The sequence below is a fragment of the Xenopus tropicalis genome, chromosome 5 (genome assembly GCF_000004195.4).
Source record: "Xenopus tropicalis strain Nigerian chromosome 5, UCB_Xtro_10.0, whole genome shotgun sequence".
Taxonomy (NCBI): domain Eukaryota; kingdom Metazoa; phylum Chordata; class Amphibia; order Anura; family Pipidae; genus Xenopus; species Xenopus tropicalis.
In genome coordinates, this window is record NC_030681.2 from 131,674,114 (window position 1) to 131,699,012 (window position 24,899).

The 24,899-nt window shown below is 38.3% G+C and overlaps 3 protein-coding genes across 3 annotated transcripts; all 3 read right to left on the bottom strand.

Annotated features, from left to right (window-relative positions):
* Positions 1-332: 332 nt before the first annotated feature.
* LOC101733902 (alpha-1,4-N-acetylglucosaminyltransferase-like) lies at positions 333-2,162 on the bottom strand. Its single transcript, XM_031902748.1, has 2 exons — positions 2,157-2,162; positions 333-1,847 (listed from the first exon to the last, which is right to left on the bottom strand). The coding sequence occupies exons 1-2, from the start codon at positions 2,160-2,162 to the stop codon at positions 1,260-1,262; spliced, it is 594 nt and encodes a 197-aa protein (XP_031758608.1). The 3' UTR covers positions 333-1,259.
* Positions 2,163-2,952: 790 nt separating this feature from the next.
* LOC100493555 (alpha-1,4-N-acetylglucosaminyltransferase-like) lies at positions 2,953-24,581 on the bottom strand. Its single transcript, XM_031902973.1, has 3 exons — positions 24,444-24,581; positions 18,185-18,621; positions 2,953-3,917 (listed from the first exon to the last, which is right to left on the bottom strand). The coding sequence occupies exons 2-3, from the start codon at positions 18,599-18,601 to the stop codon at positions 3,330-3,332; spliced, it is 1,005 nt and encodes a 334-aa protein (XP_031758833.1). The 5' UTR covers positions 18,602-18,621; positions 24,444-24,581; the 3' UTR covers positions 2,953-3,329.
* LOC116410858 (alpha-1,4-N-acetylglucosaminyltransferase-like) lies at positions 5,017-7,985 on the bottom strand. Its single transcript, XM_031902165.1, has 2 exons — positions 7,587-7,985; positions 5,017-5,981 (listed from the first exon to the last, which is right to left on the bottom strand). Exons 1-2 carry the CDS (start codon positions 7,983-7,985, stop codon positions 5,394-5,396), a joined length of 987 nt encoding a protein of 328 aa, XP_031758025.1. The 3' UTR covers positions 5,017-5,393.
* Positions 24,582-24,899: the final 318 nt, after the last annotated feature.

Sequence of the window (24,899 nt, forward strand, 5' to 3'; positions counted from 1 at the left end):
ACAAGGTGCAGAGCCCAGCTCTAGTGGGTGCAGGGCACCTCTTTGGCAGCTGGTAACAACAAGGCTCCTTTGCACTCGACACTTACCAGTGTCCACTAACTTGTTGTTTTGAATGTATTTATGTACTGTATATCTTTATTAATAAAGCACTACTTATGTACGCAGCGCTGTACAGTAGAATAATAGATTAATACAACAGGGGGTTATTAAAATAATAAAAGATAAATACAAAGTATAACAATCAATACAAGATACAGTTGCAATAAGTTAAGAATCAAAAAGAAAAGAGGATGGAAGTCCCTGCCCCATACAGCTTACAATCTAGATGGGAGGGTAACTTACAGACACAAATAGGCAAATATAAGTGCTGTAGGTCACAGTGGGTGACACTGCAATATATGGCATTTCCCAGATCACATGCTGTGCGAGTGCCCCAAGAGACAGTTTTTGAGTTTAGATCTAAAAAGACTGAGGGAGAATTCTCTCCTGAAAAAATCAGGGGGGGGGGGGCATTTCAAAGGTTTAAGGTAGGAAATGGCAGTAGTAGTGGGGGGTGCAACCAAGCTCTATGAGCCAGGAACTTATAGAGACCCAAGAGAAGAGATGACTAAGAAGTTATTGGATGGGTACAGGATGGAATGGGTAATGTCTAAGTATCTACAGCCTGGACTCCCCATCTGTATTTGGCTGTTTGTGTTTGTATTGTTTACACCTGCCTAAGCAGGGCTGCCATTAGAGGGTAAGGGGGGGGGTCCAGTCATAGGCCCCATGGCAGAGGGATCCGAAAGAAACAAAGCTCCTATCTGAAAACTGAAAAGGGGGAAAGGCTTGAGGGAGTGGTTTGGGTGAGTCATGGGCAGGGTTTAAACCCATCCTGGGCAGTACTACAAAAGACTGGGGTTGGGCCCTGGGGTACTATTTGAGATTATTTGAGGATTCTTTTTTCATTGGTGCCCCTTTCTACATAGGTGGCAGGTTGACATCCCAGGGGGCCCAGGTGGGGAGTGGTCTAATAGCCGGGGGCCCCTTTGAGAAGACCCTATAACTAAGTAAGTAAGCTCTGATAGTGGTCCTGTGCCTAAATAAGGTTATTGCCACCAGTGAGCAGACATTTTGTGTTTGTGTTTGCTGCAGGAATGCAAATTTTATAACAAATGGTTGCGGTTATAAAAGTCCCAGCAAAAGGCAAGTTCAAATTTTTAAATACCACGTTTCCCCCCCATGCCCTGCCCATATAGAAAATAGGTGTTCATAAATAACTAACCATAAATAGACTCATTATTTTTAAGAGCAGAGTAGGTTGTGGGACAATACTGTTTGTAGAGATGTTCTATCAGTGTGTTCTTTCCAGGAACCATAGTTTTCTGTTCTTTGTTCATAAAATTCCAGAGATGCAAGGCATAAGAATCATTGAAAGTTGGCACATTTGGCCAGACATCATAGTATCTTTTCCAGGCCTCGTATGGAATGGGATAGAACCTCTTAGGATTCAAAAAAGAGATGTTTCCACATTTAACATCCTCGTTAGACTTAAACTGAGGAATAGTACAAAATGTCTTTAGAGTGCGTGTAAAAAGCTGTGGACCTTGGTTCCCCCATATTGCTCCGTTATAATTCTGCACAAAGTTTTCCATGCTTTTCCAGGAAAAATTGTGGTGATGGGATAGTCCAAATACACCATTACTCGAAGACTGAGAGTATTGGGCTGCAAGAAAATTCACATCTGGGATGGGCCGCATTGATATAATGTCAGAATCCATATAAATGCCTCCATGTTTCCAAACGAGGGCTAACCTGCATCCATCTGCACTTACATGAGTCCAATATATTTCAAATTTTGGATTTACCTACATAGGAAGAGAATAACAGCATAACTAAGTATACATGCATAAAGTCATTCTTTTAGCCAAAACATTCTGGAGAAGATGCAAAGATAATTTTACTTGAAATTATGTCACAGAAATATAGAAGAGTCATAGTCTGTTCTAGGTGATACTGAAAATGTTTGATTAATTCGATACAGAATTTGGCATAGCACGTAGGAAAAGTAAACAGGAATTTAACTGTAAGAACATGATTAGCAACCCTTTTACTAAGAGCTATGGCTTGCAAAATGTGTAAAATACTTGTATGCAGAAGGCTGGGTACCCTCAAACCTGCATGATATCTAGTGCCCAAATACCCAATGCTAAAAAATTGTTATACTCTTCTCACATACTTCAAATCCAGCCTCATGTGACCTGTGCCCTCCAATGGAAACACCAAGGCTAAAGTAGAGAGCGCATTACACCATAATAAATAGAATTTATAAAATGTATAAAGTTTAGAAATGGAATAGAAACTAGTTTACTGATATTTAGATATACGTATAATATTATGTACAAAATGTGTGATAGAATATTTTTGTAATACACACATGGCAGAAGTTTCACATAATGAACTACTCCATGATGGGGGTCTAAAATAAACATTTTCAAATCCATAGCAAGGAAGGAATTCTCTGTTAATAATTCTGCTTATAAAATGAGGTCTGGGTTTTGTTGCTTGTATGAAAAGTGCTCATTAAAGGCAGAAAATAGTACTACAAACCACTACAAAACAAAAATAGATGATTTAAAAAGTCTGATGGTTTTGGCAGATATTACCTTTTTTTCTCTGTGATCCTACCAGTTTATTCATTTCTAAGTGATTCCCGTGTCATATTTTTTCTTTTCATTTTTTTTAATTGTTTCATTTAATAGCCGGTTGGAGGTTGGCCTAGAAAACACAAAAGCAAAAGTTTTCCAGGCCGACCTCTGATCCGCTTTGTGTGCCCACACTCGGGCAGTTGCAGTAGCCTTGAGTGGATCTGCTTCTCTCAGCCTGGCAGAAAAGCGCAGGGCTGAGAGAAGTGTATATACACTTTGTCGAAATCCAAAAAATAGGAAAAAAGCTTCAGCAGGTTTACTGCAAAACATTTATTGTGGGTAGTGGTAACACAACATGTTTCGGGTCAATACCCTTTATCAAGTGTACACTTTGTCTGTCCTTGCCCCAAGAATCAGAGTAGGAAGGGACAGAAAAGGGAGAAAGAGAGAAGAGAGTAGCTGAAGATTTGCTTTAGTCGGTGAGTGGTGGTTGCAGGTGAGTTGAGCCAATGGGATCAAATACTTTCAAACTTCTTCAGGCATCCATTGACAAGTTAGGTGAGTTTGTAAAGTTCCAGCTGGGTTGGAACTACTTTATGCAGGCGCATGGTTGTGGTTGCAGCAGTCACAGAACACCCGCAGGTCTCAGTAAATATCTAGCCATAAATATTCCCAGGGATGCAAGACAAGGATAATAAATAACTAACCATAAATAGGCTCATTATTTTTAAGAGCAGCGTAGGTTGTGGGACAATACTGTTTGTAGAGATGTTCTATCAGTGTGTTATCTCCAGGAACCATAGTTTTCTGTTCTTTGTTCATAAAATTCCAGAAATGCAAGGCATAAGAATCATTGAAAGTTGGCACATTTGGACAGACATCATAGTATCTTTTCCAGGCCCCGTATGGAATGGGATAGAACCTCTTAGGATTCAAAAAAGAGATGTTTCCACATTTAACATCCTCGTTAGACTTAAACTGAGGAATAGTACAAAATGTCTTTAGAGTGCGTGTAAAAAGCTGTGGACCTTGGTTCCCCCATATTGCTCCGTTATAATTCTGCACAAAGTTTTCCATGCTTTTCCAGGAAAAATTGTGGTGATGGGATAGTCCAAATACACCATTACTCGAAGACTGAGAGTATTCGGCTGCAAGAAAATTCACATCTGGGATGGGCCGCATTGATATAATGTCAGAATCCATATAAATGCCTCCATGTTTCCAAACGAGGGCTAACCTGCATCCATCTGCACTTACATGAGTCCAATATATTTCAAATTTTGGATTTACCTACATATGAAGAGAATAACAGCATAACTAAGTATACATGCATAAATTCATTCTTTTAGCCAAAACATTCTGGAGAAGATGCAAAGATAATTTTACTTAAAAATTATGTCACAGAAATATAGAAGAGTCATAGTCTGTTCTAGGTGATACTGAAAATGTTTGATTAATTCGATACAGAATTTGGCATAGCACGTAGGAAAAGTAAACAGGAATTTAACTGTAAGAACATGATTAGCAACCCTTTTACTAAGAGCAATGGCTTGCAAAATGTGTAAAATACTTGTATGCAGAAGGCTGGGTACCCTCAAACCTGCATTATATCTAGTGCCCAAATACCCAATGCTAAAAAATTGTTATACTCTTCTCACATACTTCAAATCCAGCCTCATGTGACCTGTGCCCTCCAATGGAAACACCAAGGCTAAAGTAGAGAGCGCATTACACCATAATAAATAGAATTTATAAAATGTATAAAGTTTAGAAATGGAATAGAAACTAGTTTACTGATATTTAGATATATGTATAATATTATGTACAAAATGTGTGATAGAATATTTTTGTAATACACACATGGCAGAAGTTTCACATAATGAACTACTCCATGATGGGGGTCTAAAATAAACATTTTCAAATCCATAGCAAGGAAGGAATTCTCTGTTAATAATTCTGCTTATAAAATGAGGTCTGGGTTTTGTTGCTTGTATGAAAAGTGCTCATTAAAGGCAGAAAATAGTACTACAAACCACTACAAAACAAAAATAGATGATTTAAAAAGTCTGATGGTTTTGGCAGATATTACCTTTTTTTCTCTGTGATCCTACCAGTTTATTAATTTCTAAGTGATTCCCGTGTCATATTTTTTCTTTTCATTTTTTTTAATTGTTTCATTTAATAGCCGGTTGGAGGTTGGCCTAGAAAACACAAAGTTTTCCAGGCCGACCTCTGATCCGCTTTGTGTGCCTACACTCGGGCAGTTGCAGTACCCTTGAGTGGATCTGCTTCTCTCAGCCTGGCAGAAAAGCGCAGGGCTGAGAGAAGTGTATATACACTTTGTCGAAATCCAAAAAATAGGAAAAAAGCTTCAGCAGGTTTACTGCAAAACATTTATTGTGGGTAGTGGTAACACAACATGTTTCGGGTCAATACCCTTTATCAAGTGTACACTTTGTCTGTCCTTGCCCCAAGAATCAGAGTAGGAAGGGACAGAAAAGGGAGAAAGAGAGAAGAGAGTAGCTGAAGATTTGCTTTAGTCGGTGAGTGGTGGTTGCAGGTGAGTTGAGCCAATGGGATCAAATACTTTCAAACTTCTTCAGGCATCCATTGACAAGTTAGGTGAGTTTGTAAAGTTCCAGCTGGGTTGGAACTACTTTATGCAGGCACATGGTTGTGGTTGCAGCAGTCACAGAACACTCGCAGGTCTCAGTAAATATCTAGCCATAAATATTCCCAGGGATGCAAGACAAGGATAATAAATAACTAACCATAAATAGGCTCATTATTTTTAAGAGCAGCGTAGGTTGTGGGACAATACTGTTTGTAGAGATGTTCTATCAGTGTGTTATCTCCAGGAACCATAGTTTTCTGTTCTTTGTTCATAAAATTCCAGAAATGCAAGGCATAAGAATCATTGAAAGTTGGCACATTTGGACAGACATCATAGTATCTTTTCCAGTCTTTGAATGGAATAGGATAGAACCTCTTGGGATTCGAAAAAGAGATGTTCCCACATTTAACATCCTCAGTAGACTTAAAATCAGGAATAGTACAAAATGTCTTTAGAGTGCGTGTAAAAAGGTGTGGACCTTGGTTCCCCCATATTGCTCCATTATAATTCTGCACAAAGTTTTCCATGCTTTTCAAGGAAAAATTGTGGTGATGGGATAGTCCAAATACACCATTACTCGAAAACTGAGAGCATTGGCCCGCAAGAAAGTTCACATCTGGGATGGGCCGCATTGATATAAAGTCAGAATCCATATAAATGCCTCCATATTTCCAAATGAGGGCTAACCTGCATCCATCTGCACTTATATGAGTCCAGAATCTTTCAAATTTAGGATTTACCTACGTATGAAGAGAATAACATAATTCAGTGTAACTGCATAAATTACATTCATTCAACCAAATATTTAATTGGAAGATAATAATTTTGGAATTGCAGTGTCGTAAAGGTAATGATGTAAAATGTTAGTTAATTTGGTTAATTGGGGCATAGCCCAGATGGACAGTCCATCAGGAGACATGTATGAATAATGACCCTTTTACTAATTTTTTGAATATGTATGCAGAAGACTGAGTACCCTCAAACCTACACCTTTATCCAGAACCCAGACACCCAATATTAAAACCTCTTGCACTCTTTTCACTCTTTTCACATAAGTCAAATTCAGATTGGCTTGTGTGTCCTGCAACTGAAATACCAACACTAAGGCAGAGAGGACATTACACCACAAACAATAGCTTCTGCTAGATGTCACTTCTCACCACATCTGGGCCATTGAAGTATTGCAGGAAGGAACTCAAGGCTGATTAATATCTCTCATACACACATTTATACAAAGAATCTTGAGCACCAGTGGTTTATAAACTGGAACAGTAAAAGTAATTGAATAACAGGGATCAAAAGGATACTTCCTTTCTTGGCATAACATTATATAACATAACCGTGTCTACATGAGTATCCCTCACACCACAAGAACCTGCGCTATGCAACCCAGGGTCCCGAGCATTCTAAATAACAGATCCCATACCTGTACATACAATTTTTAATAATGTGACAGAAGTAGATGCTATCACTTTGGGCATGATATCCTTAAAACTGGTATATTGCGTGTTATCTGCTCCCATATGTGTATTTAATCAAGGCCTGCTTCTTCTAAAGCCCAGAAGGTCCCTCAATGTTAGAGGCTACTGTGACAACAACCCAGTATAAATAGCCTTCCTCAAGGGTAGAGCATTGCTTCATGTTTTAACTGAGCTGGGGCCTTGTAGAAGTAGACAGCCTATTGCTAGGGAACTACCCTACACTACAATTTTCTTGGTGGAGCACAAATCTGTTCTTACTAATTTGTCTTACTCGCAGCTCCTACAGGGCATAGGTTACACTTCCTCATACCAGCAATAGTTAACTCCTTTACACCCCCTACAATAGGATCACTTATCCAGAAACCCGTTATCCAGAAAATCTCTGAATTATGGAGAAACCATCTCCCATAAACCACAATTTTATCAACTAATTCACATTTTTACAAAATTTTTGTAAAACAGTACCTTGTACTTGATCCCAACTAAGATATAATTAATCCTTGTTGGGAAGCAAAGAATTATATTGGGTTTATTTAATGTCTAAATTATTTTTTAGTAAACAAAGTATGGAGATCCAATCTATGGAAAGACCCCTTATCTGGAAGACCCAGACCTGCAGAGTAGAAATGTATTGCTTTCTCCATCTGTCCCAAAAGGTGATGCTTGTACAATTCTTTGTTGGTAAATTCCCTGGAAGGAGCGCTCACTGTCACAGTTTTTTGAGTAAGCAGAGTGGCAGGTGTAAGCAAGAAAGGATCTTCTGGGTCATTTGAGACTGGAGTAAGGGGTCTAGCATTTATTATAGCTGAGACTTTAGCCATGAAAGTAGTTAAAAGACTCATGGGAGAGCCTTGCAGTTCCAACTTGCAAGAAGATGGAATTGAAGATCCTCTTGGCTATGCCAGTCATTCTTTCCCAGGCACCTCCCATATGAGAAGAGTATGGTGGATTGAAAGTCCAAGTGCAGTCCTGATCAGCTAAGTAGCTCTCCCCATCCTTCATATTAATGTTTGATGAGATTTGCAGTTCTTTGGCTGCTCCAACAAAGTTAGTGTCCCTGTCAGAGCGGACATGTTTCACAGGGCCTTGTATTGCAATGAAGCGTCTGAGGGCATTTATGAAACTTGTAGTGTCCATTGATTCAATGACCTCGATATGGACAGCTCTGGTGGTCATACAAGTAAATATGACAGCCCAGCGTTTACTGTTTGCATGATTTTTCTCTAGTATGTCGTGTGGAAACAGACCATGGACCAAATACATCTAGACCAGTGCTGTCCAACTGGCGGCCCGCGGGCCGCATGCGGCCCGCGACCCCCCTCTGTGTGGCCCCCCACCTGTCTGGCTGCTTTGATGGCTTACTCTTGTGTAAGCATTAAATGGTATCAGTACTGTGATTAACTGCCCCCCCTGCATGGTTCTCACCTCAGATTCAGGCTGTAATCCCTCTGTATTGATTAAATATGTAATCCCCTGTGTTTTTCACACCTTTTAATCTCTGCATTGTTCACCCCCTGCAGTGTTCACACCTCAGGCTCAGGCTGTAATCACCCCCATTGTTCCCCTGTTCACACCTCAGGAGCAGTAGAAACCCACAAATAATCCCTGCACACTACAAAAAGAACATATACTGAGGTGGTACTGCAATTAAAAAGTTTTTTAATATATAGTTATTGTGCAGACTGTAGGAGCAGTGCCAGCATTGTGTCACTGTAGGCTGCCTGTGTGTGCCATACACACAGGCATCATAGGGCAAGCAGAGTATGGCACACACAGGCAGGGCAGGGAAGGCAGAGTATGGCACACACAGGCAGGGTAGGGAAGGCAGAGTATGGCACACACAGGCCAAGTATGGCACAAACCAGCCAAGAATGGCAAACACAGTGAAAGTATGGCACACACAGGCAGGGTAGGGAAGGCAGAGTATGGCACACACAGGCAGGGTAGGGCAGGCAGAGTATGGCACACACAGGCCAAGTATGGCACAAACCAGCCAAGTATGGCACACACAGGCAGGGTAGGGAAGGCAGAGTATGGCACACACAGGCAGGGTAGGGAAGGCAGAGTATGGCACACACAGGCAGGGTAGGGCAGGCAGAGTATGGCAGGTTTTTGCTGTACTACAACCATTAATATGAGTATGGTCATGTGATAACATGGGTGTGGTTTCAAGTGGGTGCAGTTTCAAAAAGGGGAGTGGTCAAAACTGGCTTCCATTATCGGCCCTCCACCATGTAGGTCAGAAAAATTCCGGCCCTCGGTACAACAGAAGTTGGACAGCACTGATCTAGACCAACACTGGTGAAAGGTGGGTCTTGACTAAGTTTGTTCGTGGGAAGATTTGCCATCTTTTGTGTAGGCAAGTGATGCACTTGAAAATTGCACTATTCACGCATCTTTTTGCTCCAACTATCCACAAACCAGCTGGTCGTAAAGCTCCTTCTGTAAATAGCCAGCCATGATGTTTGACTTGAGCATGATAATGACATACAAGCAAAGTTGCAATGTGATGGTTACCTGGAGTATTGAGAGGATGTTTCTCTTCAAACTCTGTTTCTGCACCTTTGAGACGTCCTCCTACTCTTAATAGGCCATTCTGGTCAACAAATGGTTCAAGTTTTCTCAAAGCACTGTTTTTAGGAACAAGTTTGTCTCCTGTAATGCAGTTGATCTCTTTTGAATAAATCTTGTGTTGTACAGTGTGAAGAATGACATTCTTTTACACAGAAAAACAGTTGCAACATAAACATGGCAATGCGGGCACAAATTATATACAACAGTGTCTCTGTGGTGCTGGCAGCTTTAGTGGTGGCTCAGAGCAGGTTTTATGCCCATAGTGCTTACCAGCAATGCTACCATGGGGGAGAAGGTGGATGTAATGTGCTTCTTCCACAGCATAGGCTACAAAATGGAGTCTGGACTCCCACAATGCACTGTAATAAGTCACATGCCAGGAATATGGTGGTTCCAAAGGGTCAGAGGCTCCACAGAAAATGAATACCTGCATTTACAGCAAACAGCAGCACTGTTAATGAGCAACCATAAACAACAAGATGATGGAAGCTATGCTGGAGACATGCCTCTTTTTATTTTCCATCTTTTTCCTCTTATTCTGCAGTTTCATAGTTTCATTAACCTCCTTCAAGTAACAAACAGGAGAGAAACCGCACACACAGGGACTTTAAAAAAAGAACAAAAAATCTTTATTAATTCAATGTTTCAAACACTAAATGTGTTCTTCTTCAGGGACAAACCAAAAGACTGTGCACAAACACCCCCCTTAAATAGGCCACTACTAAAAAGGCACCAAAATCTAGCGTCCGCTTATTCCCCTGACATGCCTCTGCCGCGCGGTACTCTTTGGCTCCAAATGATGACGTTTTTACTTACTGGCACTGTTTTATATATATATATATATATATATTATATTGTATATTTCACCTGGGTACAGTCCCCGAAGGTTTTTGAATGAATTCATTTTTAGTGCTTTATTAAAGTGAACAGAAAACTCAACAAAGAAGAAACAATAAAAGTAATTTTTTTGTAAACGTTCCCGGTATGCACCTGCCTATGTGGGATTTTGTGTGAGTATGCCGAGTGGGTAGCACCTGGGTCATTTGATTGAGGATTCGTGGGAGTGCTGAAATCTTTTGGAACTTACTGTATGTATATACAGTATATATATATATATATATATATATATACACTGTATTTACTATACTTTATTTTGATTCTGTAATGTACTCATGAAGGTTAAAAAGCGTGGCTTAATTAAGTGCAGTATTTAATTAAATATGATTGCCCTGATTTTGTCTTTGGGCATGCATTAATGAGCTTCCAAGTACAGTTTGTTCTGCAAGAACCTGGCACAGTGTCATTGTATAATTGCAGGTGCTACACAGATGCTATGGCCTTTTTATTCTATATTAGAGTTGTTGCTGTTCTATATTTTCATCTATACAGAGGTCAAACAACAAATTTCATAATGAGCCATAAAATTGAACTTCTCTAGGGCCAATAAGGCCAAAGGCTACAAAGTTTAATTACAGGTATGGGATCTGCTATTCAGAAAGCCATTATCTAGAAAGCTCCAAATTACAGGAAGGGCATCTCCCATAGACTCCACTTTAATAAAATATTTCAGATTTTTCTCTGTAATAATAAAACAGTACCTGTACTTGATCCCAACTAAGATATAATTACCCCTTATTGGGGGCAGAACAGCCCTATTGGGTTTATTTAATGGTTAAATGATTCCCTTTTCTCTGTAATAATAAAACAGTACCTGTACTTGATCCCAACTAAGATATAATTACTCCTTATTGGTGGCAGAACAGCCCTATTGGGTTTATTTAATGGTTAAATGATTCCCTTTTCTCTGTAATAATAAAACAGTACCTGTACTTGATCCCAACTAAGATATAATTACCCCTTATTGGGGGCAGAACAGCCCTATTGGGTTTATTTAATGGTTAAATGATTCCCTTTTCTCTGTAATAATAAAACAGTACCTGTACTTGATCCCAACTAAGATATAATTACCCCTTATTGGGGCAGAACAACCCTATTGGGTTTATTTCATGGTTAAATGATTCCCTTTTCTCTGTAATAATAAAACAGTACCTGTACTTGATCCCAACTAAGATATAATTACCCCTTATTGGGGCAGAACAACCCTATTGGGTTTATTTCATGGTTAAATGATTCCCTTTTCTCTGTAATAATAAAACAGTACCTGTACTTGATCCCAACTAAGATATCATGAATCCCTTTTGGATGCAAAACAATTCTATAGGGTTTATTTGTTTTTTTTTTAGCAGACTTAAGTTACCGGGATCCAAATTACAGAAGGAACCCTTATCCAGAAAACACCAGGTCCCATCGATGCTGGATAACAGGTTCCATACTGTGCTAAGAACTGGCAAGATGACACTTGTCATTCAACAGGTGTAACTATAGAGGAACGGAGCTTCCATTTGAAGCAGCGTAGGTGGTTTTTCACGGTGAGGGTAGTGAGGTTGAGGGAATGCCCTTCCTAGAGATGTGGTAATGGCAGATTCTGTTAATGCCTATAAGAGGGGCCTGGATGAGTTCTTGATCAATCAGAATATCCAGGGCTATTGTGATACTAATATCTACAGTTAGTACTAGTGGTTGTTTATATAGTTTATGTATGTGAGTGTATAGATAGACCAGTATAGGTTGTGTGTGTGCTGGGTTTACTTGGATGGGTTGAACTTGATGGACTCTGATCTTTTTTCAACCCTATGTAACTATGTAACAGATGATTTGTTCAACAATAATCAGGCAAGCAATGAAAAGAACAGCAAATGATAGACAGATACTTCTTTTAATAGCAATGATTTAAAAATATTCTTAAAATTCTTAAAGATTTGCAGAAAAATTGGAAAGCACACTGATTTCATGTGCCAGATTTAAAAAATAAATAAATAAATAAAGCTGATTGTAGGGTGATTTAGATGAAGGTATGTAAGGTATTGCCTAAAAATATATCTATGACTATCTATCTATGATATTGTTATGTGTTTAAAATACTGCAGTGACTACATGTCTGGCACAGGATGCATGAAACACATCCAGACAGTTGGGAGAAAAACTTTTGCAAAAAAACAACTTTTGATTTATTGGAAACAAATTCACCTAAATGTTAGCATTTTCTATGACATATCTGAAAATCACCTCAGAACTTGTACTTTATGGCATATTGGATCAGATTCAGTGCAATGAGAAAACATTATCTCGTGGTTTATCACCTGAAAATTCATGGACGAGATTCAATTCAATAAGAAAAAACTTTTCACCAAATTCACAGTTTCCAGTTATTTCCCCCCATCGACTTCAATAGAGTTTTCATGTCATAAACTTTGGGATAAGTTTCTCTGGACTTAATCTGGCATATTATTTTATGATTTATCATGTGAAAAATGTCTGAGATTCAATTTGAGGAGAAAAAAAAAATCTACTAATCTAGTTCCAGTTTTTCCCATACACTTTAATAGAGTTTTTGGGCCAGATTCAATTCAGTATGAAAAAGTTTTATCACGTAAAAACTCATGGACAAAATTCAATTCAGAAAAACGTATCTCACAGTTTATCATGTGAAAACTCTATTGAAGTCTAAGGGGGAAACTAGAGCTGAATTTTTCTCCTCTGATTAAATCTCATCCATAAGTTTTCACATAATAAACCTTGAGATAAATTTTCACACTGAATTAAATCTGCACCTTCATGGGATAAACAGTAAGATATGTTTTTCTAATTAAATTGTATCTGGCTCTATGTAAAAATCTGGAATGAAATATAGGTAATATGCTTTTCTCATCAAATTAAATCTCCCCATAAGCGTTTATTAGTGATGAGTGAATCTGTCCCGTTTCGCTTCGCCATAAAATTCGCGAAACGGCAAGAAAATTTGTGAAACAGAGTAAAATTCGTGAAACACATTTGTTGCGTGACTTTTTTTGTCGGTGGCGTCTGTTTTTTTTTTCTAGCCCGCGTCTATTTTTTTGCCACCCGCCGCTATTTTTGTCGTCCAATTTTGACGCGACCGTGCCTTTTTGATGCGATCACACTTTTTTTTTATGTGACTGCGCCCTTTTTGACACGACCGTGCCCAATTTGATGCGTGACCAAATTAATTCCGCGCGACAAATTTTTCCGTGGAAAATTTTCGTGGAAGTTTCACGTAACAATTCGTCTAAGGCGAAATGCGGAAATTTGCTGCGAATCCATGCCTGGCGAAACAATTCGCTTATCACTAGCATTTATGTGATAAACCATAAAATAACATTTTCTCATGGATTCAGTTCAGTGGGAAGAAAGTTGGAAGCATATGGATTTAAGGGTGTATCTTAACATGACGTAATATAATTCTTTCACATATGAATGATGGTTGATATCCCTGCAGTTAGCACCAACCATTTGGGTTTTTTGCTGCAGTAACCACCATTAATCTGGTATGGTCTTAAAAGCTCTTGTGATAACATGGGTGTGGTTTGAAGTGGGTGCAGTGTAAAAATGGGGGAGTGGTCAAATCTGGCTTCCATTATCGGCCCTCCACCATGTAGGCCAGAAAAATTCCAGCCATCGGTACCATGACTCAAAGTCATTAGACAGTGTAGGACTCACGTACAATGAGGGGCCTTGACGTGGCACGTGAGCTTACATATTTTGGCCAAAGTGTGGTACTAGCACCTCATTTTTTGTAAAAATTATTTTTAAAGGCAAACTAAGCGCTGGCAAACTTTCTTTCTCTTTGTGTATAATTAATGGCTTTTTATCGTTTATAGCAGCTGGTCAACTCCAGATTGTGGGTTAGACCGAGCGCTGGCACAATAGTGTGTTTCTAGCAGCTGGTCAACACTACAGCGTGGGTTAGACCGAGCGCTGGCGATTTCTTTCTGTTTTGTGTACAAATTGTTGCCAAATTTTGCTTCTAGCTGCTATGCAGCCTTTAAACCAATGAATCACTTTCATGTGTGTGCTAATGAGCTGGGGCTTAAAAGCTCCCTGCTTTTCCACTAGAGCCTTTTTGAGCTAAAGGTAGGTGCAATAGGTCTTACTACTCAGTCACATTGTTTGCTGGGGGACTTTATTTTAATTGCATCACAGACTCAAAGTCACTAGACAGTGTAGGACTCATGTACAATGAGGGGCCTTGACGTGGCACGTGAGCTTACATATTTTGGCCAAAGTGTGGTACAGGTATCGGACCCCTTATCCGGAAACCCGTTATCCAGAAAGCTCCGAATTACGGAAAGCCCGTCTCCCATAGACTCCATTATAAGCAAATAATTCAGAATTTTAAAACTGATTTTCTTTTTTTATGTAGAAATAAAACAGTACCTTGGAATTGATCCCAACTAAGATATAAATAATCCTTATTGGATGCAAAACAATCCTATTGGGTTTAATTAATGTTTTATTAATTTTTTAGTAGACTTAAGGTGTGGAGATCCAAATTATGGAAAGACCCCTTATCCGGAATACCCTTGGTCCCGAGCATTCTGGATAATTTGTCCTATACCTGTAGTAACACCTCATTTTTTGTAAAAAATTATTTTAAAGGCAAACTAAGCCCTGGCAAACTTTCTTTCTCTATCGGTACCACAGAAGTTGGACAGCACTGCTATAGGAGATGGCCTTTGAGTAATTCTGAGCTTTCTGAATAACAGATCCCATACCTGGTACAGGATTTATTGTCCAAAAAGCTCAAGACATGGGGTTTTCTGGACAAGAAACATATTTGGATCACCGCATGCTACAATTATTTATACATTACATAAAGCCAATTACATAAAGCCAATTTTTTTTCCTACCAATTCATACAGCTTAGTTAACATCAAGGGACTGTTTTATTATTACAGAGAATAAGGAAATCCTAAAAAAATAGATATATTTTCTAAAATAAAGGGGTTCTATGGAAGAAGTCCTTTCTGTAATTTGGAGCTTTCTAGATAATGGGTTTCTGGATAAGAGATCCCAAACCTAAAATGAAGCTCAAGGGCATAACTATTTATTTATATATTTTATTGTTGCGTATACTTGTTTTTGTTTATTTTGGTGTGTTGGAGCGTTCACACAAAAATGTTGGTCTGTATACTTTTTTAAAGCAACGTTCATCTTTCTAGGATGATTCAAAGCTTTTATATCCCTGGGAACTGTATGAAGTTCCTTACATGTCAAATTCCACTGACAGTTCACATAGAAAGTAATGTACCCCCTATTGCAACATAGAATAAAAAGGATATTAAGTCACTGACGAGTTCTATAAATTAAATATATAAGTTCATATAAATGCTTGTACACACGTAATGGAATTTCAAGGTGACTAATGTCTTCATATATTACAGAAGGGTGTGCATTAGTTTTTTTTCAATATACATGCTTCAGTCATGTGACACAAGTTACATCAATGAGCAGAAATTATGATATAATTTGCAGGTTAGTCATGTCTTATCTATTATAAATTTATTTTAAACCAAATGAAAATATTTTCCCATAGTTGCTGGGTTTCAAACTACTGGATAGAATGCAAAATGTCCCTTCGCCATAGTCCTTATTGTTACGAATCTACCCAACATTTCAAAATATTGAATTTCCTAATACAGGTATAAAAAGCACAAAGTTTGTTCCATGTCTAATAACCCATCAACACCAATCAGATTTTTCCTTTCAAGCAGAAAATCAGTAAATGTTACCTGTGTATTGGTAACTATGGATTATCAGACCTAGTGCTTTCATTGTATCTTGTATTACAGTGCCCCCTAAAGGTGGTCATACGTGGCATATAAAAGCTGAGACGTAAAAAGTCAGCAGTTTATCGGCCTGTGTATGGGGCCCTCAAACAGGCGTACCCGACAGATATCTGTCTAAAAGTCAGGGAAATGACAATTAGGCAGGTTTGAATATCCAGTCGGGACAAGGAGCACATTGGCATGTTGATGCGGTCCTTGTCTTGACGGCCTGTAGCCCATCACTGTGATCCTATCGTTCGGCTAGAGGGCCAAACAATCAGGGATCCCCAACCTTTCTTACACGTGAGCCACAGTCAAATATAAAAAGACTTGGAGAGCAACACAAGCACCATAAAAGTTCATGGAGGTGCCAAATAAGGGCTAAGATTGGCTATTAGGCAGCCTCTATGCACACTATCAGCTTACAGGGGGCTTTATTTGGTAGGAAATCTTGTTTTTATTCAACCAAAACTTGCCCCCAAGTCAGGGATTCAAAAATAACTACCTGGTTTGAGGCCACTGAGAGCAACATCCAAGGGGTTCGGGAGCAACATGTTGCTCAAAAACCACTGGTTGGGGATCACTGATATTAGATCAATCCAATATCACCCGCCTGAAGGAGGCATATCGGGGAACCTCTCCAAACCAGTGGATCTATCAATGTATGGCCAGCTTAAGTCTTAAGATAAATGTTCCTTATGAGATGACAGAGAAAGTTTTATCATCACAAATATTTACTAGTTGTCAGTTGGGCCCCCAGACTTCATAGAGACTGCACCAAGCAGAAAACTTTGCTTTAGGTTTTACAGCTTGTCATAAGAAACACTTCATGGATGCCAATGGTCAGTAAAGTCAGTGGGGCTCATTTATAAACTTTGCGCACTGCTGAATTATTCACACAGTGTACATATATGCCCTGCCCGCATTTATATTTATAAAGCTGGACAAGATTGGGGCATTTAATGTGCATGCATAATTGTGAGTTTGTATTCACAGTGAGTGTTCTTAAGAGCTTTTTAAATATGGCGAAATTGAAAATTGCGAATACTTATGTGCACACTCTGCGAATTTGTCATGCCACAACACAACACAACACAAGAAAAATTTGATTTAGCATATTGTGACTTTATATTCGCAAAGTGAAAATTGGAGCTATATTTGTGCACAATGAACACAAACAAAGAGCATGCTCACGCAAACTGCAACTTTGTTGGCAAATTTTTGTGTGAAATGCGCATTTTACTGCGATTCAAAAAAAAAAAAGGAAAGATGGGCACAGCAGTAGAAAATATACACATTAGACATTTGGGGGAAAACATGCACAAAACAACCAACTGCCTGAACTTTATAGATGACCCCCTATAGAGTTCACTAGCAAACAGGCAGGACGACAGGTTCCAGGAAGGGCCGTACCCAAGAAGTCCATACAACAACAGTTCTAACAGAATACAAGGTAATCTGTTTAGGTCAGGTGAAGAGGTAACAAGGTGGTATAAATAGGTTAACACAAACAAGCCACAACCCAAACCTGCATACATACTGTAATAATGGAAGGTAAAGAATATTATGCTTACCTGAGCATAAGTGTATACTTATGTATACCTAATGGATTAGTTGTCATTTCAAAATGATACATTTTAATTATAGCTCTTTTCCTGTGATCCCCAACCAGTGGCTCGTGGCCAACATGTTGCTCACCAACCCCTTTGATGTTGCTCCCAGTGGCCTAAGAGTAGATGCCCATTTTTAAATCTCTGGTTTGGGACAAGTTTTGGGAAGCACAGAGATACAGTTTTACTCCAAGCACAAAAGTCCATACTTCTACTCATGAGTAAAAGAGGTTGGGGATCTCTGCTCTATACAATAATTTACAACTTTAATGGCTATTAATAGACCACAAGGTCCTTGTAATATACATTCAAATAGCCTGGTACTGGTTAAATGCACTTTGTCTAAATACTGTATGCTAACCCTTGCACCACTCTTTAAAAGACTTTTAAACAGTAACAGAACTTTGTTTCTTGCATTTGATTTTGCCAATTGTGGCTTCACTTTGTGTACTTCACTTAGTAGTTTCATGTACTAGAGCCAGTAACTGATCCATAGATTATCAACCACTAAACCATTTAACAGTGTTTCAAACAATGCATCAGTAATGTATGAGTTTTTCTTCTGCTTGTAGCAATAAATCCTTGCTAACCTTACCTTCTTATACCATGGCATGAGTGGCGTGTCGTTAAATAATTTATCCATTTGCAAAGGAAAAAAGTAGACATTATCAAAAGATGAGAGGGTAGGGAATCTCTGGCGGGCTTCCAGTTCATCCTGTATTATTGTAATGTCTTGTAAACCCTTCATGAAGAAAACCACAGGTCGGTCCTTGTACACACGGGCTGCAGATTCAATAGCACATAAAACCAAAGATGGTGGCTTCATCCTGTCTGTAGTCTCAACAAATATAATACCATTTCCTTCTTTTAGAACATCCGTTGGACTGATATAAATGCTTTCTGGATAAATTACTGACTTGAAAAGAGTAGTGTATTGTGTTCTATAGAAAAATACACAGGCCACCATTAGCAGTGTGCAGAGCAGTGCCAAAAGTTTGAAGCGTCTTGACATCGTTTTAAAATGTAATTAGTCTGCAAAAAAACAAAGACACTATTTAGTGGGACAATTCTGATGAAGATGTCCAATTAGAGGCATTTCAACCATTAATGGGTATGCATTGTTAAACCATATTATGATCAGACAGGTTTACTTTTAAAATTTATATTAAACCTTAGTGCACATGGAAGGACCCACATTGGAATGGACATATTCTTATTATTTTTTTAAATGATTGTTAATTTTCTTTTCCTTGTTCCATGTTGAAAAATTCATGCCCCCCTATCAATAAGGTATGGTTCAAAATAACCTTATGGAGAAAATGTTGTGATATGAATAATCTTGTGGTTATTGTTTTATGTGGCATATTGGGCCAGATTCATTTGATGAGAAAGACATATTCCATGGTTTATCAGCTGATATTTTGAAGTCCATTAGAACATCTGAAAATGAATTAGGAGGAAAGATTTTCTCATCAAATTGAATCTGGGCCACTGGACACATAATTTTGGAGTAAATAAAATGTAATCATTCTAAGGAAACTCTTTAGAAAGGGTGGTAAATAGTGGAATAGAATGGTAGTGATTAATTCAATAAAATAGATTCAAACCAAGCAATTTAAGGACAAGGTACTTTGTTGCCCTGAAGAATATTTAGGGCAGCAAACAGGTGTTCACCGCAGATTAACCTCGTCATACATTAAGGCTGGAATTCCATAAATATCATAGCAAATATGCATTTCAACCAAATATCACTCCACCTAGCCTTCAGGCTGCCCTGCCACCCTTTTACTGCTCCAGGCCAAGGTTACTGGGGACACTTGTAGCTAGCAAGGTGGTGCACAGACTACATTTCATTTAAATGAATCACTTTGCAAGCAGTGGCGCCCTGCTAAGTGAACTTTTTAAAACAATGTCCATGAATGTTTTATTTTGCAACCCTATTAAAATGACAATATTGGTTAATTTTCATAAATAAACCAATAATGCTAACATTTTGTCAGATTTGGAACGTGGGTGTGGGATGGCTGTTTTTTATACCTTCTGACCCAGAAATCGAGAAAGGATTAAGCAGTGAAAGCCAGAAATCCAACTCTAAAGGGGGCATTTACTAAAGCACGATTGATTTCAAGATTTCAAACTCAATTTTGTTGCATAAAAAAATAGTAATTTTTTTGGCGATATCTTAGGTGCACAAGGCAAAAATTCTGAGTGAAAAAATGACCCCAACTAAAACCTGATGAGATCATGTAGAAGTCAATGACAGAAGAAACTGGAAGATCTTTCTTTGCTTCATAGTTTTAGAGCTTTTTGGGTTTTTTGATACTGGCTTTTGAATGACAGTAAGAACATATAGTGGTTATTGTGCGAGAAAGTTAAGAAAGTTAAGAAGTTAAGAAAGTCACGTTTTTCTCGACTTTTGCATTATCTTTTTTTTTTTTTGTTCTGCTTTTTTCAGTTTCAAACAAAACCCCCCCCTGAAAAATAATGTTTTATTAAATCTGCCCCCCATCTCAAAATAATTGTTCATCAAAGCAATCTAAACAAAGCCTTCCAAATTTCAGGTCCCAAGAATCTCAAATAAGGGGTCCCATAACTGTACTTTATTGCAATTGCAAAAACTTTGCGTTAGACATAACCAAGAACAAAGGATTCTATCCTATGGCAACAATAGGTTGATGTGTCAGAGAAATGTTATTAGGTGATATGTGTATGTCGTATAGCAGTGATCCCCAACCAGTGGCTCGTGAGTAACATGTTGCTCACCGACCCCTTTTATGTTGCTCCCAGTGGCCTCAAAGCAAGTGCCCATTTTTGAATTTCTGACTTGGAGACACATTTTGGAGACATAAAACCATGTGTGTTGCCAAACAGAGCCTCCTGTAGTCTGCCAGTCCTCATTGGGCTACCAAATAAACAATCACAACTTTTTCATGCTTGTTTTGTATATTTAAATGTTGTTCTGGAGCAAGAAAGGTTGGGGCCCATGTACTAGAGTGTACACCCCTACTGTGAGAAATCAGTTTTAGAATAATCTATGACATGTGGGCTGTTATGGGTACTCCCCACTCTATAAAAGCAGGGATCTGATAGTCCTTTCTCTTTGGCCACCACCTGAGCAGGAGGGTGGATGTTTACAGGGAGACAGAAGGATGAGGCCTCATTAAAGGAATGCTAGCGAAACTTTTTTTTTTTTACAATTGTCTATTGCAAAATAATCTAAAAGGAGATCATGATTCACCCACACAAGTGCAGGAAGTAAATGAAGCATTATTTCGTGAATACAGCTTCCCAAAAAATTGTTTCCTAAATTTGCTTCTAAACTTGTGGACTCTTTTAAATTGGTTAGCCTACTACACCAGTCAAGTTCTGAATAATCTTAATTATTCATAATTATAAGCCTAGCTTCTTTTCATTTTAATAATCATCATTTCCCAATCACATACAGGGAGATTTTTCCCTTGACATCACTATCTGGAATATCTACATAAAAGGCCTGCTCACTAGAGTGAATCATTATGATTTTTTTTGATGCACAATTCTAATATTCTACAATGCCTCCAACATTTTATTCCCTTGTACTTCTGCCTTAAAAGCACCGTGCAGTCAGACAACAAAGATTACAAATTGTTCACATATTGGTTAGAAAGCTTTATGAATCTGTTCTTTTATCTAGATTGATTGTAGCAAGCTCTCCTTTGCATTCATACTTTGCAACCCCTTTTTTGTTTAGTTTAAACAATTTTAGCCCCTTTGCCATGATTTCCCTAGTACAGGAGCCTCCCGTCTATTTAGGGTCAGTCTATCATGGATACAATGACTGTACCACAAACCTATGAGTTTAAACCTTTACCAAGACTTTAGGCAAACCTTAAGCCCATAAGCTCCTGATGCCTTCCTAATGTTCTAAATACAGTACTTGAAGTTATGCTTTAAGGTCCACTTACTAAGTTGTTAGCACCAATATGTACCAAGACAGCCCCAATCAATAATTTGCACACAATATCAAACATAAGCTTAACCCTGGCACCAGCAAGACAGTCAACAGATCAGATGTAGCAATCATGGTGAGAGATTTACTCTATCTGCCTTCCATTAACTTCCATATTACTACAATATTCCTACAATATTCCTAAAGTCTTTTTCCCACAGCACTGGAGGTAGGAACTGGAGGGATGCACAAAAGTTGGATTGGGCTTCCTTTTCCTCTTCCCCTCATCAGGCTTTCTGTTATCCATCTAGCTACAATCATAAACCTACAATGAGCCTTACTCATTAGCACTACCTGCCCCAACTTAGCTCTGCTCAGAAAGCCGCAGACTTTTCTTGATATTGTTGATCCTTCTCAGTGTTATGATTTACTGTTTGGCAACTTACTCACATCCAGCACACAGTTTAGCACCCTGGAATTCCCATTCCAAATATGCAAAAATATGGTAAAATATGCCATAAAGGTAAAACCATCCATTGGCAGCTTATCAGCTCACCTGACTGATATCTGACCAAACATAAGCCAGATGTTGATGGTGCAGGCTTAAAAATCACATTGGTTCATTGATGGGGTCCTCGCCCCGATGGCCTGCATCCCATAATTCAGTCATTTGACCCAAGCACCAAATGATCGGATCAATATGATGTGCTTAAGAGGAAAGAGCTGCTTGTTTGGTGATCTTCCAGTGTATGACCAGCTTTAGTCTACTGTGGATATGTAAGTAACTAAATATCCGATACACATCTTGTACTCAAGGAACTCTAACAATCATCCAAATCATTTTATAGTTTATGAATGCAGGGGTCATTTTTATAAAACATTTCTGCTGATCCTATAGATAATGAATTAGGGTGAAGCTCTGGCCAGTTCATTTTATTGTGATAAAGTTGATTCATTTTTAGCATAATATGGGCAATAAAAATGTATTTTAATATATATATTTGATCATCAATTCTTCTATACCTCATTATCACAGGAGACTTCGGGCCCGATTCACTAAAGTCCGAAATAAGGAGTGCTATTTATAGCATGCGTTAAAAATCTTATCACTTCTTATTTTTCGCTCGATTCACTAAAAGGACACTTGCAGAGAGCAATATATTACGCACGTAACCATTACTTTCTGAAAACCACCATTTCCCTGAAAACTGGAGGCTGCATCACTCTAGGGCCAACATATACTTGAAAAAATACGACTGCAAACTCCATGTTGTGTTGCCAATAGCTCACGAACCGCAATTTTCTTTAAGTACCGCCTGCCCCAAGTAGGGTTAATATTCACACAGATTAACACGATATTTTGCACGTTTAACGCTTCATATGTGTTTGTGAATCATGCGTTAGTACTATTTCTATTCGCTAATTAACGCAATGCGTTTTTTTTGTGCATGCGATTTGCGGATTAACACATGCAAAATGACTTTGATGAATCGGTACTTAATTATCGCATGCTTTTTAATGAAAAAAACTATGCGATAAGCGTTATTGACCTTTAGTGAATCGGCCCCTATAACGCTTATCGCATAGTTTTTTTCATTAAAATATGTCATTGTAAGATAAATAACGCCAAGAACATCGCTTCTTAATTATGACAAGTGTCCTTTTAGTGAATCGAGCGAAAAATAAGAAGTGATAAGATTTTTAACGCATGCTATAAATAGCACTCCTTATTTCGGACTTTAGTGAATCGGGCCCTTCATGTGATAAACTTTGAGATAAGTTTTTCTGAATTGAATTCCATCTCACATTAAATCTCATGACATGACAGTGGGTACTGGAGATGAAAGTGATTGAAACAAGCTATGTTCTGTGCTTAATGCCCTGACATGAGGGCACAAATAAATATCTGCAGGATACATAAAAGATGATTATAACTGTATATTTACAAAAGTTGATCATCTGTGTACGATAACATTGTCTGGTATAGGTTGGCAAAGATCAAGTGATTTCAAATTGTGAATAAAAGCAGTCAAATTGCTCATATTCAAGGGAAATTGGTCATTTACTTATATCATAAACAATGCAATCAAATAAATGCTTACAAAATGTAATGTAATGTATTCCATAAAATAGTCAGTATACTGTTACAGAATGTTATAAATAAAAATATCAGTACAATTATGTAATGTGGTGACTCAATTATGTGGCTAAGAGTATTGGTTAGTAGTTTTGTTTTAAACAATAAGAGTGGGCAGAACAAAAGTGTGCCTTGGTACACCGCCTATCTTGTAAGTCATTCTAAAAAACAGCCTAGTAAACACTGGGGGCCACAAGGGGCAGGAGACCCCTGCACTTACCACTACCTTATAGTAACCTTAAAGGGCTCCCCTCCACTTGACAGCACTGCACTCTGTTTCTTTTGTATTTTAATCTAGTGCAAGGTGTAGAGTGCAGACAGCACAGACCACTGGCCACCTCTTCTTTTTTAGTAGCATAGTAACATATTAACATAGTGAGTTAGGTTGAAAAAAGACACACGTTCATCAAACTCAATCATAATGCCTATATATAACCTGCCTAACTGATAGTTGATCAGCAATTGGACCTGTCCCTGGATCAACTTATGCTGAAAGCAATCTCTGATTCAGCTTCTTCAGTCTTACTTTATGATAGAGTCTACTAGATTTTTATCTGTCTCACAAACTATGTAATCTTGTAAAATGTTGCCAATGTTAGCCAAGAAAATATTCTGAAAACAGTCTTCCAAATCCCCAAAAAAACAAATATACCACACTTCTGCAACCCATGATTCACCATTGTAAAACACTAGAGACATCCAGCCCACCATCTGAAAGTATTTTGTAAATGCAGTCCTATATGCAAAGACTGAACCAACCTTCAACCAAACTATAGAAACCAGACTTACCGATTAGTTCATTCCAGGTTGATCTCTTTAAAATCCCTTTTTAAATTGTTGAGCCACCTCTGCGTTAGACCAACATCCAGTGCTAAACCTGAGGTTACCAAATCTGTAAGCACTGGATCTGAGCTTCTATCAACTCAGAACTTTAGAATGAGTATCAGTGACAGTGTGTTATTTATTTCAACCTCATCTAATTGTTCCTCTACATATATTTATATTAGCCAAGAATTAATTTTGACGTGTGCCTGAACTAGGTGTTGCTAATCATGTGTTAATGAATGCTCCTTGGTGAATAGAGAGGAAAAGAATGCATTCTCTATATCAGTACTATCCTTTGTCCTCAAAAAACTTGTGGGCTCTTTTAAAATGGTTAGTCTACTACACAAGTCAGGTACTGAATTATTTGAATAATTCATAATTACAAGTAAAACCTTTTGTGAAACTTGCTTTTTTTATTTT

Coding starts and splice junctions, on each gene's coding strand:
- LOC116410858 (XM_031902165.1), bottom strand. CDS start 7,985: ATGTATTTGGTCCATGGTCTGTTTCCACACGACATACTAGAGAAAAAT. Junction 5,982..7,586: donor TCAATTCCATCTTCTTGCAA/GTTGGAACTGCA, acceptor CTTCATACGTAG/GTAAATCCTAAATTTGAAAG.
- LOC100493555 (XM_031902973.1), bottom strand. CDS start 18,601: ATGTCAAGACGCTTCAAACTTTTGGCACTGCTCTGCACACTGCTAATG. Junction 3,918..18,184: donor TCATGCCATGGTATAAGAAG/GTAAGGTTAGCA, acceptor CTTCATATGTAG/GTAAATCCAAAATTTGAAAT.